Below are 18,772 nucleotides of genomic sequence, written 5' to 3'. Positions count from 1 at the left end.
TACAAATGGGACTTTTTGGGAACATAAGACTGTCACCAGAAATAATTGAAGTTGACCGTTGCCTTGCGGTGTAACCTTTGCACATCATGGTCTACCCATCTCTCCTCCATCTCATCCCGTGCATTCACTTGTAGTTATGATGCAAGAGAACATGCAATATTGTTAAACTTTATGATAAACAAGGTTGTAATAATTAGTTTGCTGCCTGACAACATAATGATAATATCCCCCTTAATTATTTATTTGGGTAATCATTTTTAACCGTATGAAAAGAATTCGGTTCTGTTCGAAAATTCGGGTAAGTAAAAATATTTGTCTGCTTTGGCAATTCGGACCAATAGCGTTCGGTTCGGAACTTTGGCACTTGGGTAATTCGGATTCTAACCCCTTGTCAGAAATCCGAAGTACGTTGGACATTCGCAAGTATCCAAATGTCCGAATTGCACATGTCTACCCCCTGGCCCCTCCCCTTCCCCCCCTCCCCCCCTCCAATGGCAATTTTACTCACCTCGTTCCAGCGCTGCCCTATGAAGTCCTGAGCGCACTACCGCGCATGAGCTGACTGCCCCCTCTCCTCTGCTGACAGGCAGGAGAGAGAAGGCGTGCACACAGTGCCTTCTCTCTCCTGCACACGTCAGACTTATTTTAATACGTCTGACGTGTACATGGCCTTCATACATGATATGAAGTCCCTCTGGTGGCCGCTTGAGTGACCGCCACTGGAGGTATTCCTATCAATCAATGTAAACACTGTATTTTCTATGAAATACAATCACAATCAAAATACAGTGTTTAAATTAGATTGCCTGCAGGGAGCTATAGATCTCACCTGAACAACTACATTAAGCTGTAGTTGTTCCGGTGACTATAGTGTCCCTTTAAGCCCTTAAGGACACATGACATGTGTGACATGTCATGATTCCCTTTTACTTCAGAAGGGGTTAAGGAGTTAGGTAGTTTTCTCTTTGTGGGGAGTGTAACGGATCACCTGGCACCCCGACTTGGTACCTCCGTTAATGGATGCTCCTAGTGCTTCCTGAGGACTCCAAGCACTCTGGCAGACACCACAATCACCGAATCCGAGAAACCTTTTAAATTCTCCCAAGCGTATGAATGCTGTAGACCATTGAATAGGAACCATACAAATAGGCTTGTACTCCTAGCAGTCAACTGGAACAGCATGCAATAAATCCTTCCCCCCAATAATGAGACGACACATCACTTTGAGGGTAAAACAGGAACTCTGGACTGGCTCATCCAGCCTGGCTTTTATTTCCAACTCACACATACAGGCCACACCCAGGGGGAGGCATAAAAGAACCAATGACATAGATGTTACCTCCCACACATCCCCTCCCCTTAGTGTGACACATAATCCCATTATGCATACAGTGTAAAATATACTTTTACACAACTTTCATAACTTTAAAACCATACATCACATTCACATAAAAATACATATCCACAATCAATCCATTCAGGGGAACAACATATTAAAAAATGGCATGAATCCGACCAGGGGTTCAAAAGTTACTAAAAGTATCTTTTGTTCCTTTCTAGCTGGCAGAAAAACATCCCCACAATGCACCCTGGTTTCCTCCCTTCTGCCCTGGAGTTAATTGGAGAAGTAATCCAATTACCCAGGACTAAAGGCAGACTCCATTAACCACATGGTTGCAAAACAACATAAAACACTTTAAAATACATAAAGTCACATTTACACATAACACACAGACATTTCACCTATCCCCAGATAGCTGGGATCTGCACGCACAAAACTACCGAATAGCGCGCAGATCCTACTCACACAGTACAATTGCCATGGAGCTAAAGTCTTTCCCATAGTCTTTCATTATATGAATAGGCTCCATGGTATGGCTATCTGGGGTATCACATTCCCATAAAGTCTGGTCCATAGTCCAAAGGCAAGAGGCGGGCAATCAGCCCCCTCCAAGGACACGTGGCGAGGTCGGTTTCGCCACAGGGAGTGTTCTGCTCTGTAGAATAAGTCGAACTGTTTGCTTAGTTGTTTTGTACTGGGAGAGGTAAATGGCTTCAAAAACACAACTAATATGTGACAGATGCCAACACAAGGTTACTTTACCTTGTGAGACCAATCCAAGACACATTTTAAATTGCACAACATTTTTAGTTTCTGGAAAACCTTTTTAGGGATTTTGATCCATGTTCAATAATAGCATAACTTAGACTTAATGTAATATTTCTTCTAGTTAAATTAAACTGTTTTATGTGGGGAGGGAGTCAAGTTAAAATCGAAAATTAAATAACAAAAATCCCAAAAAGGTCAGTGAAATTTACTTTGGCAAACTTAAGTCTTGCAATGGTTTGACTACCCATTAATATGCTGAGGTCACAATATTGTTTTAACATTGCATAATGGGAGTTGAATATATTTGTATCAAGTACCCTGTGTGCTTTTTCTCAAACTCTTAATGTGTGCTGTTTGTCGAATACTTTGTATAGACTGATCTAATTCATGCCTTTATTTTCAGCGTTTAAAAACTCACGTGAATTCTCCACTTTAACTTTTTGTAGGTTCTGCTGAAAAGCTGTACAGCATCATTATGTCAATATGTTGACAAAGTATCTATAAAATTAAAAATCTGACGGGGAGACCTAATGTGCATGTGGAATGAGCGTTAGGCCCTCCCCATAGGAATGAGTGAGTGTTTTCCTATTGGCATTTTACTGATGCTGGATGTCCCTTCTGCAGAGCACGAGGATGTCCAGAGTCCAGTAAACTCCTGGAAGCGCTTCTCTGGGAGGCTCTTGGTACTGCAATGTAAACGGTGCAGTTTCTTTAGAACTGCAATGTTTTTTCTTTACAGGACTAATTGGGATGGACACTGAACCCAGACCACTTCAATGAGATGTGTTCTAGGTGTCTATAGTGTGACTTTTTAAAAATATCATTTGCATGTGATTATAGTGCTACATATAACCAAGGATTTGACTGAGGGTGTCTTGCGTGATTACAACATTCAAACAAAACAAAGGCTGGCATTCACATTTCCTGTGAAATTCTTAACATGATCCTCCTGCCTCCAGATACTTTGCTGAGATCACTTATGAGGCTGGGTTGGTGGTTTTGATGCGGTTTATGATGCCAAACGAAAAAGTAGAGGGAGAAAAACTATCACAGCTGTTAAGGCTTGTAGAATCTGTCATTAAGACTAGCGTGAAACGGCACCGGAAATGAGTTTCTAAACAAGCAAGACGTTCTTTCGTGTTGTGGCTTGGAATCCATTAATGATTCTGAAGCCTGTTTACTTGGAACTGATTCAGGAAGCAGAGCAGTCTGTAGGACTGCTGTCATTTCCTCCATCTACTGGAAATTCTGGAATCCGTTTGAGTGTATCTCTATCTTTTGTGCAGATATGTTAAAGATGAAGATCTTGATTGTGAGTTTTATAATACAAAGCCATGTGTCACTTTCTAGCAAAATAACTTCATCAGTTTGCTAGGGACCTGACTAACATCTTGTGTGTATATATTAAAGTTTTATTTACGGTACTTTATTTTTTATTGTGATGCCAAGCTATATTAAATGGGGAATTTTTTTTGGAAATCACACCATTTGAATAAAGCAAAGTGAACAGTTTTCATGATGCACTTTTTTCCCTTTGCGTTAAAAGATTTATCAAAGTTAATCACAATCCATTTTTATTGCATAGTCAGAGCAAACCATGCAAATAAGAGAAATGCGAGGGTGGCAGAATCGCAGCACATGATAAACTAAAGTGAGTTAGACAATCAAAAGGGAAAAGAAACACAAAAGGAGGCAAACTTAAAAGGGAGTTTAAGAAAAGCGGGTGACGATGCATATATTTTTTTTTGCCATTATATATAGCGCCATCAGATTCGGTAGTTCTTTACAATATTATGAGAGGGGGGGGATTTAACTATAAATAGGACAATTACAAGAAATATTACAGGAACAATAGGTTGAAAAGGACCCTGCTCAAACAAGCTTACAGTCTACAGTAGGTGGGGTGTAAAACACTATAGGACAGAATAGAAATCAAAATAGGTGGGAGTGAAGCAGAGCTGGAGGAGAGGGCAAGAGACAGGTATGTAAGGTAGAGGTTACTCTGGGAGGCCATAAGCTTTCCTAAAGAGATGGGTTTTAAGGCACTTCTTAAACAATTGAAGTCTAGGGGAGAGTCTGGCGGTAGGCAGGCTATTCCATAGGAAGGGAGCCACCCGCAAGAAATCCTGCAAGCGTGAGTTGGCCGTACGGGTGCGAGCAGAGGACAGGAGAAGGTCACGGGCAGAAAGGAGAGAATGAGAAGGGGCATACCTATGGATCTGTGAAGAGATATGAGGGGCTAAGATTATTCAGTGCTTTATAGGTATGGGTTAGCACTTTTAATTTACTCCTATAGGATACAGGAAGCCAATGTAAGGACTGGCAGAGGGGTGAGGTGTAAGGACTGACTAGAGAGTAAAATCAGTCTGGCGGCAGCATTCATTACAGACTGTAGCGGGGCAGTACAGTTTTTGGGAAGACCCATTAGGAGAGGGTTACAATAATCCATTGCGGGAAATTACTAGCGCATGGCCAAGCTCCTTGATAGCATCTTGTGAAGAAATAAGCAGATGCAAGCTCTGTTTTTAAGATTAAGTCTACAGGATTTGGCAGCATACTGTATGTGAGGTTCAAAGGTCAGGTCAGAATAAAGTATGACACAAAGACAGCACGCTTGCAAGGATGGACTGATGTGGATACCACTAATTTGAAGGGAGAGTGTAAGGAGTATCAGTAGAGGAGGAAAGACCGAGGTCAGTTTTTAGAGATTTTGTTTTCGGAAAGCCGGAGTACATCCAGTCAGAGCTAGAAGAAAGGCAAGCAGTGACACGTTTCAGGACGACCGGGGAGAGATCTGGGTGTCATCAGTGTACAGGTGGTAGTGAAATCAAAATCAGGTAATTCGCTCACCGGGGGTCGAACTTTCAGCAGTTTCCGCAACCCAATCAGGAGAACATGCGTACCTGTTCGCAGCCTGAAGTGTTCGTCAGGTTCCCATTCACGGCCCGTACGTTCTGCAATTTCCACTCGTTCGGTACATTCGCTGGTTACCCGTTTGGGGCCTGAATGTCCAACCTTGAGTGACTGCACCAATTCACGGCCGAACGTCTTCACACAGGCGTGTTGGCGGGAACCCATCCTGGCCGCGCGGCTGCACTCTGATGCTGTCGTGAGATTCCGGCCACCCTCTGCTTGAGCCCTAGCAGGCTCCACAGTCGGGCTTCTGCCCCTCCGACCACCGGGCTGCTTGCTGGGCTCAACGCTGAGGCGGCCTGGTCCACCTAGCATGCTGACCTCCCTGGGACGAAGGCATGGCCGGGCGCACTACACTTCCCAGACCTCCTTGAAGCCCCACCACTCCTCTCTCCTGCACAGCATTCCAGACTTCTGCCATCAGCACTTCCAGTCTTCTAACAGCAACATGTACCTGAAAGACAAAAGCGATCCTATGCAAACCTGCTACAGGAAAGTGTGGATTAATTAAGGTGGCCACTATATACACTCCTCTAACACAAACACCTCCTCCAGTTATGCTAGCCAGTCCCTTACATTACACCCCTTCTAGCAATGTCAAGGCTCATTCCCCTTAGCTGCGCTACTCCATGGGCTACATTCTACTTTTTACTGCAACATAAAGCCGTCAATAAGAGCAATTTAGAACCTTTAGAAAAGTGACAATTTCTTTTAAAACTTAATTAGTTCAAAAAGTGTGTAAGAAGGGGTGCTGACATTTGGGTTTAGAGTGTTGCCTTCAGAGATGGCATGTGTGCATCTGCACTAGAACCAATATTTGACTAGATCAGTGGTGGCTAACCTTGACACCATAAACTGTTTCTGGACTACATTTCCCATGATGTTCAGCTAGTTTTTAGACTCTCTAAAAGCTAGCTGTACATCATGGGAAATGTAGTACATAAACAATTTTATGGTGTGAAGGTTAGGGATCACTTTACTATATCCTACATTGTGTGGTATATAGATTTGTCATTGCACTCAAATGATTACACTTGCTGAATTTTCCAGGTGTGGAAATAATGTATGCCTATTTTAATGGTAATTAGAGATCTATATACAACAGATTCTTAAAGCATGCAACCCAGCAATTTAAAGATTACCGAGTGGTTTTTATAAGATGTTCTTATTTTTAATTTTTTCAGGACCCTTTGGGACCCATTGATTTGAATTCTTCAATATCTTCACAGCATTCCGAAGAAATTGGGGTGAGTACAAATGAGCTGGTTTCCAATTTGTGGACAGATTCTGATTCTACACATGGATTTGACTTGGGATTGCAAACTTAGTCTAATTCAAGCCAGAAATATAAAATGAAAAAAGATGCCCATGCAACACAGATAATTTAAACTAGATCCTTCTCTGGAACTAGGGATGCACCAAACAGAAAAATCTGTGCCGAAATTGCAAATGCGTTTTTTTTTTTTTTTTTTTTTTTATGATTTTTAAAAGCTTTTTTTTATATAATTTTATTAGACTTGTTAATGAATTTAATGAATCTAATATGAAAAACTACAAGCCAATAGAATAAAACACAAAACAGAACCCTTCAGGGATTTGTTTCATTCTTATAATTTAAGACCATTCTTTATCCTGATACAACATAATCATGATTACAAAGAAGACTGTCATTCAGACAGCTGGTCAGGTAAATGCAAATCAGTTGCTCTGACAGACTGAGGGGAAGCAGGGTGTCTGTCATGTGACCGCCGCGTCCTCCTGCCCTCTCGAGGAGACCGTAGAAGGCTGGGCTCCGCGGGAGCCAACATCTGGGCTCAGCTCTGCCATGCTACAAGAAGTAACTGTCTGGAGGGGGGGGGGGGTGCAAAGAGACCACTATGGGGTGCAGAGGCAAAGAGCCAAAAGTGGAGAGCACAAAGACAAAATGCACCCATTAGACACATTACATACACAGAAACACACACACTGCATCTCTTACACAAACTGGTATTCCTAGACACTACATTCCATAAGAACACGCAATCCATGGGGCCCCTCCCACTCTCTTCTCCCCTCGCCTCCCCCCCCCCCCCCCCTACAGAGAAACTTTGTGTGTGTGTCTAAGTCACCCTCCTGTTTCCTACCTTTTAGGTGCAGGAGGGTGACTTTCACTGGGGTCCAGTGGTGGCTCAGGTTGATGGGAGTCAGAGTTCCCACTCTGACTCCCTCTGCTTCCTTCCGGGCGGGCTCTGTGTATGCTGGGAGGAGTGATGGACTTTCACTTCCTCCAAGTGTGTGATGTCATCACAGGTGGCTCGGTTGCACTGTTAAAGCTCCTCAGTGCTGACCCGGCCCCCTGAAATTCCATACCCATCGGGTGGCCCTAACGGTATGGGCCACCCGATGGACCACTTGAACAGCGGCCCCGGCAGCAGGGGGGGTGGGACTGACTACAATTCCTTGCAACGGCCCTGGGTGCAGAGGAAAAAACATTTCTCTGCTCTAAAGGAAAAACTGAAAATTGTTCAGCAAATTATCTAAACATGCAAAAAGCCATATTTATCATTGAGGAACTAGAACATTTCTGGGCAAAATACTATATGTGAAGGAACCTGGAGAAGAACTCAGTTGGTTGTTCTGTTTTAGTATTTGCTTTACATTAAGCAGCAAGCACTGCTAAAGCTTTACATTGTTTATGTATTTGTATCACTGTCCCTTATTCAAGTAGCTTGTTAGGATAGAAAAGCGAACATATGAAAAAGAACTGTCCCTTCCCAGGATTTTAAAGGGACTCTCCAGCCAAGCAGTTTTACTCACCTGGTTCCAGCGCCGGGAGCCTCGTGAAGCCGCGCCCCCTATTTCGTCAAAATGACTAAATAGGCGGGCGCGAGCAGGGAGCAATCAGACGCTTCCATTTGGAAGCGTCATTGCTCCCTTGTGCGCACATACTTCAGAACATACTTCATACCTCTGAAGTCCTGAGCGCACTACCGCGCATGCGCGCGATGTGCGCGGCCGCGAGCTGAGCTGACTGACAGCTCAGCTCGCAGTCTTTGCTCGCCCTCTCTCCTCTGCTGACAGGCAGGAGAGAGAAGGCGTGCACACAGTGCCTTCTCTCTCCTGCACACGTCAGACGTATTTTAATGCGTCTGACGTGTACAGGGCCTTTTTAGGGCCGTGCATGATGGGAAGTCCCTCTGGTGGCCGTCTGAGTGACGGCCACTGGAGGTATTCCTATCAATCAATGTAAACACTGTATTTTCTCTGAAAATAGTGTTTACATTAGATTGCCTGCAGGGAGCTATAGATCTCACCTGAACAAATACATTGAGCTGTAGTTGTTCAGGTGACTATAGTGTCCCTTTAATATTCTGTTTACACCTCCTGTAATAGAACAAATATATATATTTTTGAGGTGTGAATAAAAGTAAATGCAGTAAAAAAACAGACCCATTTCCTGCAAATGGGCCTTGTCAATTATTGTTAGATCTGTCCTTTTCCACCTAGCAGTCCGCATAGAGAAGGCGTACAGTGAAAAGAAATACCATGTTTCTATTTCTCCTCTTCATTTGCAATGTTTTTATTGGCTGTGCCTTGTCTAAACTGGAATATATATATCTCTATCTCATAATATAAAGTTTTAAAAAAAAAGGCTTTTATTGAAAAAAAGTTGTTGTTTTTTTCAATTTTTTTTTTTTTTTTTATTCAGTGGTGTATATTTTTTTCTTTTAAAATGTTCAGAAACTGTACTTTGAAAACATTTTGCATTTGAACTGTTGGGGTTCTCATTAAAAACCGATTTCATAACCTCTCAAGCTTTTCAGTTCCTCTCAGGTCACATAAATTACCTTTACTATGGTGTAGTTGTTGTTAAGTTATACTGTAATCACCTTTTTTATGTCATTTTATGTGTTGCAGGGACTTGAAGACAGCACCAACAGTACTTTGAGTTTCATGTCATATCTCCTTACTATACATTTAAGAGAAGGCCGGAACCTTGTCATTAGGGATCGTTCAGGTAATAACTAAAGGTGTCTGCCATCAAAATCATTTCCTCTCTTGGCTGTTTCTAAATTCCTCTGGTTTGTGCTTCGTAACATATTTTCAGTATTTTTAATTGGGGATCGACAGATTATTGGTCTGGCTGATCTTCTGTATTTTCAGCAATATTGGTATCGGCTGATAAAGATACAGATATTGCTGATAATGCAGACCAGGGCTGCCATCAGGGACCTGGGGGGCCCGCAGCACACTCTTACTTCAAACTCTCGCGAGTCATGCGACCGTCAGAGCGTTACCATGGCAACGCTCCGCGCGGCACGAAAGTTAGACAGGAGCTGCTGGGAAGGGAAGTAAGAGTGTAGCTGGGCCCCCCAGGACCACTATGCACGCACTGCACAAACACACGGCATCCACTATGCACGCACTCTGCATCCACTACGCACATATATTCTTAAAAACATAAATTATGACTGGCATGTATATTGTGCATTTACCTTAATAAAAAAGAGACTTGCAAATAAATAATGAACGTGTACAGTTAACAGTAGAATTTTTTTTAAATGGTAAATGTACAGAATATTTGTACGCTATCGACCTTAAAGTTCACAGAATATTAGTCGATCCCTTTTCTGGATTAACCCATTCTACACTTCTCTAAGAATGTTTTCACATTCAATTTAAACAAAATAAAGTCCCTTTCAGTTAATCACTCTAGACAGCCAAGTGACCATCATACTAAGGCCTGTCACTTCTGTCGGAGAATCAAACCATAAAATGCTGCATGTATTGGCTGAATCTCGCTTTATGTACTTGAGGTTCCTGGAAAAATCTGTCACTAGTGCCTGGCTAAAAGGAATGTCCACACCTCTAACACCTGCTGGTTATCCTCCTCTGTTAAACATCATGAGCGAAGCCCTCACTTTTGCCAAATTGAGGTCACATGTTAAAGCAGTTCTACCTAGAACTGGAAAAACAATTGATTTGTATTTGCAAATTTTTTTTTTTTAATTGTTTTTTGTGTTGACTAGATTTCCAGTATGATTATTTTGGGGCTAAGAATTGACCGTCTTGAAACTCTGTGTCACTCTTTGTATCTTTGTATTTTAAAGAAACTGTTGGACTTTGTCTTAGAATTCTGTCAATAACACGCAGCCTTGCTATGCATGTATTTTGCATGCTGTATAACCCAATAAATTCTAAATATCCTTTGTTACATTTTAAAGTAACACCTATAGTGTTAGCAATACAAACCTGTATTATAATGCTAATATTTGTCATTGAGATGAAGTGGGCATGGAAACAAAGTTTTAAGATGTTTGACGATGGAATGCATATAAAGTTCTAAAATGGTTTATCTTTTAGTGTTCATCAGTAATGTCTAAAACAGATTATATATGTTTTTGCAGTGCAGTATTCCCAATATAAATAGCTCTTCTGATAGGTAGAGATGACCCTATATAGTCCTCAGAAGGAGCGCACTTGGACAAATTCCTAAATACACATTTAGATGAATGGACTATATAGCAGACAGGCAAGAGAACAAAAATATAAGCAGGATGAGTATCCCAAATGTAGTCCAGAAGGATGAATAGCAAGACCTGCACTTTATGGTTACCATTGTTTAACCGGTAAGAGCATTTCTATGATTAAATACATGTTTTGCAAGTATGTAACGTAAACCTGCATGCATAACCATGAACAGTATATTAGGATTAAATTAGATTTTTAATATACGTCATTATAGTCCACAAAACTGAAATATGGCATTCTGTTATAAACCCTAATATAGAATTCACTGTTGTGTAACTTTTATACTATATTTTATTTTAGTGTGACGGTTCCTTTAACCGCACCAGAAGATACATGGCTTTGTCTGCTCTAGATTAGCGAGTTATGCCATCAAGGAAATGTAAATCCTAATCGTCTCAGAGCTGTGGATATGTATACCCTGCTCCTACCCTAATATTTTGGCATTTTTAGAAGAGGCAACCTATAATGGCATTTTATTCCACTTAGGAAATGTATGCATCTTATTTTTCTAGGTTTCCATGCCATTGGCACAGAATGTACCCAACAGATTTTAAGTATTTGTCTTGATAGCCATAGGAGTTGCTTTCTCAGTGCATTTATGAGCTCTCCATAGACATGCACTTGTGATATTTATTATGCTGACTCATTCAGTAAACCTGTAATATTTGAGTAAGGCATGGGGAGTGTGAGAATCCACATTCCACTATTCTAAAATTGCATCAGGAGTTTGTGGAATCATTAAGGGACTGTAGCTGAATGTTTGGTTTAAAGGGACATGGCAGACCCTAAAGCTTGCTGTTTTTTAGGTGTATTTTTTTCTCTTTTTTACAAAGTGCATATTCAATAGAAATTTTTAAAAAATATATAGATTTTTAAAATTAAATTGACACTTTGTTTTTTTTATAAATTGAGCTTGGAAATTCATAGTTGCCAACATTTTAAAGAAAATTCCGGGGACAATTTGCAGCACATCTATCAATTACTTGAAAATGTCTGCACCCACTGCCATACCTTGAAAATGTACCTCACCCACTGCGGCAAAACTCTGCCCACTAAGTCCAACCCACATAATTAAGCTCTGCCTATCATTGCAGATTAAAGGGTCTACTCCATAAAGAGAGAATTACAGGGAATTGAATTAAGGCCAAACCAGCGCAGTCAGATTTTTTTTTTTCCCAATAAGCTGCATTCATTTGCCCTAAAGTTTGAAATTCCCATCTCAATCCCTTCAATTCTCTCTTTACTGATACAGTATACAGTAAGCACACAAGCTCACTGATACACAGGCTCAAAAACAGACAAGTTCACTGACCCTAAGCACAAACTCACTGGTGCACACAAATAGGCTCACTGACAGACAAAACTGACTCTCACACAAGCTTACTTCAGACAAACTCATTTTGTATAGACATGCAAAGCTCACTACAGACAAGCACAATGCAGTGAGGGGTGCTGTGTGTGTGTGGGGGGGGGGGGTACTGTGTTTGTGAGGGGTGCTGTGCCATGGTGGCAAAGTTGTGGTGAGTGGTCTTCTCTGGCTGCAGGCTGTCTAAACTCCTCCTGCATTCAGAATGCTGTATTGGAGCATTGCCATGGTAACACGCAGCATCGCTCCGCACAGCATGCTCATGGTAGGAGCGCTCTGCCTCCCAGGTCCTCCAGCCCTCAGTGTCACTAACACACGCACTACAAACAAGCTCACTGATGCACACAAGCTCACTACAGATAAGCTCACTGACACAAACACACACCTGAGTATATCAAGCATACCTTGCAATGACTGGAGGCTGTTGCTGGGACAGCCATTTAATGGTCTGCTGCTTAACGGTGGTGGCGGAGCTTGGTAGCAATAGGTGGGGGCTTGCATGCATGGGTGGAGCTAGTGTTGCACAAGGTGGAACCTAAGCATGTGTGCTGGGGAAGCTGCTGGGAATTCTTAAAGAATCACTATAGTATCAGGAAAACCGGTTTCCCTGACACTATAGTACCCTGAGGGTGCCCCCACCCTCAGGATCCCCCTCCCATGGTGCTGAGGGGGTTAAAACCCCTTCAGTAACTCACCTTATTCCACCGTCTGGCTCCCTTACCTCTCCTCCCCCGCTGACGTCAGCAGAGCGGAATGCGCATGCGCGGCAGTGCCGCGCGTGCGTTCAAAGTGGTACATAGGAAAGCATTTCTCAGTGCTTTCCTAGGAACGCTCTGCGTGATGGAGGCATAATATGATGCGCAGATGCACCTCTAGTGGCTGTCCGGAAGATGGCCACTTGAGGCTTGGTTAACCCTAACCCTTCTCTGAAACTGCTATGTTTACAGCAGGCAGGGTTAACCCTAGAGGGACCTGGCACCCAAACTACTTCATTAAGCTGAAATGGTCTGGGTGACTATAAGTGTCCCTTTAAGGCAGACGGTCAGTGCTGCACCCCCCTCCCCCCCCCCCCCCAGCAGCCACTCCAGCCCTCGGCACCTCTCCACAGCCCCCAGCATATCCCTGCAGTGAGCACCTCCCTCCTGAATTCCCTCGGACTGTTACAGGCTGAGGGAACATAATAAAAGCACATGGCCCTGCAAGACAGATGCTAATGATACAAAATATGTAACCGAGTTGATGTTCCAGGAGGGATATGGCAAATGCTTTAGGTAAACTAGAAAATGGTAGGAGCTGTGGCAACTGACATTTAATGTGGATACGTGCAAAATAATGCATCTTGGGTGTAAAAATCCAAGGGCAGAGTACAGAATATTTGATAGTCCTAACTTCAACAAAAAGGAAGTGGTGTTGGGGGAATATTTTCAGATGGCTTAAAGGTAGTCAAACAATGTAAAAGAGCAGCAGGAAATGCTAGCAGAATGCTTGGTTGTATAGGCAGTTATTGGCAGTAGAAAGAGGGAAGTGCCCATGCCATTGTACAGAACACTGGTAAGACCTCACTTGGAGTATTGTACGCAGTACTGGAGACTGTATCTCCAGAAGGATATTGATACCTTAGAGAGAGTTCAGAGAAGGACTACTTAACTGGTTCATGGATTACAGGATAAAACTTACAAGTAAAGGTTAAAGTATCTTATAATAACACTGTATGAAGTAAGAAATCATATGCTGAAATACATATACCTTGGTGCCAATACTCCATAGCACTCCCTCAAATGCCCAAACCAAATCAAATATAATTAAGAGATTGCACACTAGATTACACAGGTTATACCAAACACAAAGCAAAACATCAAATGGAGCATAATAACTCAAGTTAAAGTGACAACAATAAGGTAAAATAAATTGACCAATGACAATAACATAGGCGTGCGCTGCCTATTGCATTAAAGTACAAACACACGCCGTGTGTGTGTGTGTATGTGTGTAATATATATATATATATATATATATATATATATATATATATATATTTACACACATACACAGCTGTGGGGGCAGATTAGTAAACATCCCCCCTCCCTTCTTACATTATGTAGGGAGGGGGGATACTTGCAAGTTGCTGCCATGTGCCATCCCTGGTGGTCCAGTGAAGAGTGAACTCTAGCCTGAGATCTGACCGTTGCTGCTGGCTAGAGCTCCCCGGGTCCTCTCCTGCCTCCCTCCATGCTGCTGTGGGCTGGTGAGGGAGATCTTTGATCTCCCCACTGGCCCATGGGGGCTTAGAGCAGAGCCGGCACTCGGATTGCGCCGGCTCTGCATGAACCGACAGGGGAGATCCTGAGCCCGTCTCAATCCATAGGCGTGCCGCAGGGATTAAAGTGTGCCCAGGCACACCCCGTGCGTACGCCTATGCTCTCACATACAAATTCACAAGCAGTCCCAAACATAGACCCCGAACACACAATGTGAAATCCTTGAAATGTTAGGGGGTATACATATGTGTAATTCACAACCGCTCTCGTGACAATGGCAATGTCAATTCATTTTGCCCATCAACTTTTTTAATCTCCAGGCCCACAAAAACCTCAGTTGTGCACTGGGCTAGGTTATACATTTCTGTATGTGCTATTAAAACCATTCTATGCTTGTACAGTACTATCCAAACAATACATGCAGTATTTACAATTTACAAAGGTGTTTGTGTGTGACTTTTTTTGTTTTTTTCTTTTGTATGTCTCACCACCATATAAATGTGACAAAGCTGCTTCTCCTCCTGTATTTCTGGAGAACAGGTTTGGTCTCTTTACTGCCAATAATAATTTTTTTTTTTTTTTTTATTGGTTACAATGGGTAAGCTGTAGAATATCCACCTAGTTCGACTGTATATACACACAGAGGCTGGGATCTCTACGCTCTGAGGATTGTGGGAAAGCATGCAGTAGTGCTTAGAATAGTTTCTAAAGCTACTTTAAAAAAAAAAAAAAAAATCTCAATTCCTCGAGTCAGGCTGATCTTCATGTACACAATATTCTTAGAGGTTTATAGAAATTAATTGTATAAATGCAGTCTATCTGATATAAATATGGATAATAAGGCACTACACATTATTAACAGGAATGTTAATGGGACTATAGCTTCAAGGCAAGACTTCAATGAAAACACAGTCTGATAAACCTGCTGTAGCCATACTCCTATTAACAAAGTAGGTTAAACTGTGTTTGTTAGGTCATGCATGACCTTTTCCGAGACCTACACCTTTTAATAAAAAAAAAATACTACTACATTAAAGTATTGGTCCAATCACAGACAACTTCAGTGATATGAAGTGGTCATGGTCCCTGGAGTCTATATCTGCAGCATTTCAGTATAAAATGCTGCACATACAGAGTTTAGTCTCGGTGCTGTCACATGTTGTCACAAGTTCCAGGATTGCTAATGTTAGTTCTGTGCAAATTTCACTGTACAGGATGTCATTCATTGGCTGCAAGCGATCAGCTGACACTGGTGACTGCGTTGGCTATTGCTACCTTGCAGAAGCCAGATGTGCTTCACCAAACTAGCCTTGGAGCCTAGCAGGGATCCAGGGAAGAGGGCATCCCACTTCTAAACTGTGGTAGCAGTTATGATGCTTGAAGTAACCTTTTAAAGTGCAAAGCAAAAGGTAGGTTTCCTCAGCCTGCACGGCATCTGTGCATCGTTACACACTTGTTCTGTGCTAAGTGCACTAGGACTACAACTCCTATGATTCTATGATTGAGGCTGAGAATCATGGGAGTTGTAGTTCAGCAACATCTGGAGGGCCAGCGTTTGGGAAAGCCTGCTTTAGAGCTTCAGCGGCGCTTCTGTCAGAAGCTGTCCAATGTTTCTTGTTGCAAAAACATAGAATGTGACGGCAGATAAGAACCATTCGGCCCATCTAGTCTACCCAATTTTCCAAATACTCTCATTAGTCCCTGGCCTTATCTTATAGCTAGAATATTCATATGACGCTGTTAAGGTTTCCAGGCTGTTCAGTTAAAAAGCTGATTGTGCAAGGTCATTGTGCAACAAAATTGAGACTTTTGTATTGTTTGGAGTGTACCTGCTACATCCCATCTGCTGCTTTATATTTTGCAACACTTTTGTCAATTTACGGTTTACTTTTTGCCCAACTTCTGTTAAAATTGCTTAATTGTATGTAATCACTACTGATTATACATGCAGCAGAATATAGTGACACCTATGCAATCGTCATTAATTACAAAAAAGCCAACGCCAATGGCAAAGACTGTACAAAAAATGAGTTTCTAAAATAAATGGCATGGGCAGTGATCGTAATGTAGTGTGCCGTGTGATTTTATTTATTTTTGTTCTGTGCATGTGTGGAGTTAATTTACACTCAAATTGTCTGTCCACTTTTTGCTACAAATAGAAGCTATTTGTATCAGTGTCCTGATATATTTTAATGTGTTTATGCCCCCATCGTTTTTGTTTTTTCGCTTTTGTTTTATTTCCGCCCAAGCCACCCCTGATGGATTTTTTTTATTAAAGGGACACTATAGGGTCAGGAACACAAATGTGTATTTCTGACCCTATGATGTTAAAACCACCATCTGGGCCCCCATGCCTCCCTAAATATAATAGTCTTATTTGTATTAAAGTCTGCAGCTGCTGCCTCTGCCCCTGACCTGCCTGCATGCCTGACATTATCAGAAGTGATTCTGTGAGCCAGTCGCAATGCTTTTCCATAGGATTGACTAGACTGTCAAAGAGGCAGATCAGGGGCAGAACCAGCACAATTCAAACACAGCCCTGGTCAATCAGCATATCCTGAGAGATCCATTGAATCCATGCATGTCTGAGGAAAGTTGAGTGTCTGCATGCAGAGGGAAGAGACACTGAATGGCACTGCCCAAGGAAGCACCTCTAGCAACCTTCTAAGGAGTGGCCAGTAAAATTATCCTTATACTGTAATGTAAATGTATAGTAATTACTGCAAAATGCCTGAAGGGGCTGATTATACTCACCCGAACAAATACAATAAGCTGTAGTTGCTCTGGTGACTATATAGTGTCCCTTTAAATATTTAGGTCCTTTTTATGGGCCTGTGTAAATTCAGAACAAATTTGCCATTCTGATTACAAATTAAATCGTATTATGTAACCTTTTATCCATCGTTACAACAGTTAGGTCTCTCTGTACTTGCATATCCGGATAACTTCATATGATGGCATGTGATTTGTAATCATCTGGAAGATATTTATGCTTTAAAAAAAGGTCCTCTTCACTGCCTTTTTTTTTTTTTTTTTTAATTCTTTATATTTGCACACGATAGGGAATACAAGAACACTGCCTTTTTTTTAATGTTCAAATATTATATTATCTTTGTAGTGCTTCAGCTAGTAAGTGAAGCAATCATGTAATATAAAATATGCATAATTATGAACCATGTGTTATTGGGAGGGGGACACCATCTTGTAATTCTATAGAATTTCAAAAAACTGCTCCACATTCTGTTGCATAACTTGTTTCCAGAAAATGTCATTATTTTCTCAGAATAATTTTTGTATGGTAAGTATGTTCTGCTCTCTACATTTTGTGTTCAGAATTCTAAATGGTCTCATTTGAATGTGAGGAGCACACACACACTTTCAGGAAGAGAAACTCTAGATTTAAAGGAACACTCCAAGCACTATAACCACTAGAACTTGCTGGAGTAGTTAATGTGCCAGGAGTGCCCTGATTTCCATATTGTAAGGAGGTAAACATTTTTTTTTTTTTTTTTTAAATGGTTTGACATGTTACCTTAAATCAGCGCGGTACCGTTCCCTGGCTCCAATACCAGAGAGCCAGAGCTTTCTAAGCAGGAACTTCGGTAAGCTTTTCTAAGCTATGCTTTGCAGTGCATCACTTCCCAACATAAACAAGGAAGATTGAGGGCAAAGCCGCTTGGTTGCAGAACTGTCAAGAGGTAGGTTTTTAGCTACTTAGGAAAACCATTTAGGAGAAAAAAAATGCACATTTATATTTTAATTGCCTTGTTAATGAGCGATAAAGTGTAAATATTTCTTAAGAATAGTATTCGGTCACCATTTAACCCCTTAAGGACCAAACTTCTGGAATAAAAGGTAATCATGACCTGTCAGACATGCCATGTGTCCTTAAGGGGTTAGGGGGTTACACATAAACAACCTTGTGCAGTCTCCATGTGCATAACTTTATCTGAAGGTGGGTTGCCTGTTTTGGAGAACCTAAACATCTGTTGGATTGATAAAGTCACATTTTATATGGGGATTGTCATAGATATAAACTAAGGCTACCAGTTGATTTTTTTTGATTGGGTAACTAAAATTATAGATCAGGGTGGTGCAGTAGACATTGCTTACCTAGATTTCAGTAAGGCTTTTGACACTGTTGCACATAGAAGGCTTATCAACAAACTACAATCTTTGAGTTTGGATTCCAATATTGTTGAATGGGTAAGGCAGTGGCTGAGTGACAGGCAACAGAGGGTTGTAGTCAGTGGAGTATATTCGAAGCTTGGGCTTGTCACCAGTGGGGTACCTCAGGGATCTGTACTTGGACCCATTCTCTTTAATATTTTTATTCGTGATATTGCAGAAGGTCTTGATGGTAAGGTGTGTCTTTTTGCGGATGATACTAAGATATGTAACAGGGTTGATGTTCCAGGAGGGATAAGCCAAATGGAAAATGATTTAGGTAAACTAGAAAAATGGTCAGAGTTGTGGCAACTGACATTTAATGTGGATAAGTGCAAGATAATGCATCTTGGACGTAAAAACCCAAGGGCAGAGTACAGAATATTTGATAGACTCCTAACCTCAACATCTGAGGAAAGGGATTTAGGGGTGATTATTTCTGATGAC

At 41.6% G+C, this 18,772-nt stretch overlaps 1 protein-coding gene across 2 annotated transcripts in view; it reads left to right on the top strand.

Annotated features, from left to right (window-relative positions):
- MCTP2 (multiple C2 and transmembrane domain containing 2) overlaps window positions 1-18,772 on the top strand; it is a 137,858-nt gene that overhangs the window by 46,289 nt on the left and 72,797 nt on the right. For both annotated transcript variants that reach the window (XM_063448865.1, XM_063448864.1), the window contains exons 3-4: window positions 6,208-6,270; window positions 8,921-9,020. In XM_063448865.1, the coding sequence (XP_063304935.1) occupies window positions 6,208-6,270; window positions 8,921-9,020 (163 nt within the window). The remainder of the gene's footprint in view (window positions 1-6,207; window positions 6,271-8,920; window positions 9,021-18,772) is intronic.

This window comes from Pelobates fuscus, chromosome 3 (assembly GCF_036172605.1).
Source record: "Pelobates fuscus isolate aPelFus1 chromosome 3, aPelFus1.pri, whole genome shotgun sequence".
NCBI lineage: Eukaryota > Metazoa > Chordata > Amphibia > Anura > Pelobatidae > Pelobates > Pelobates fuscus.
Note: the sequence above shows the minus strand (reverse complement) of the source record. Positions and strands in the feature narration are given on the sequence as shown.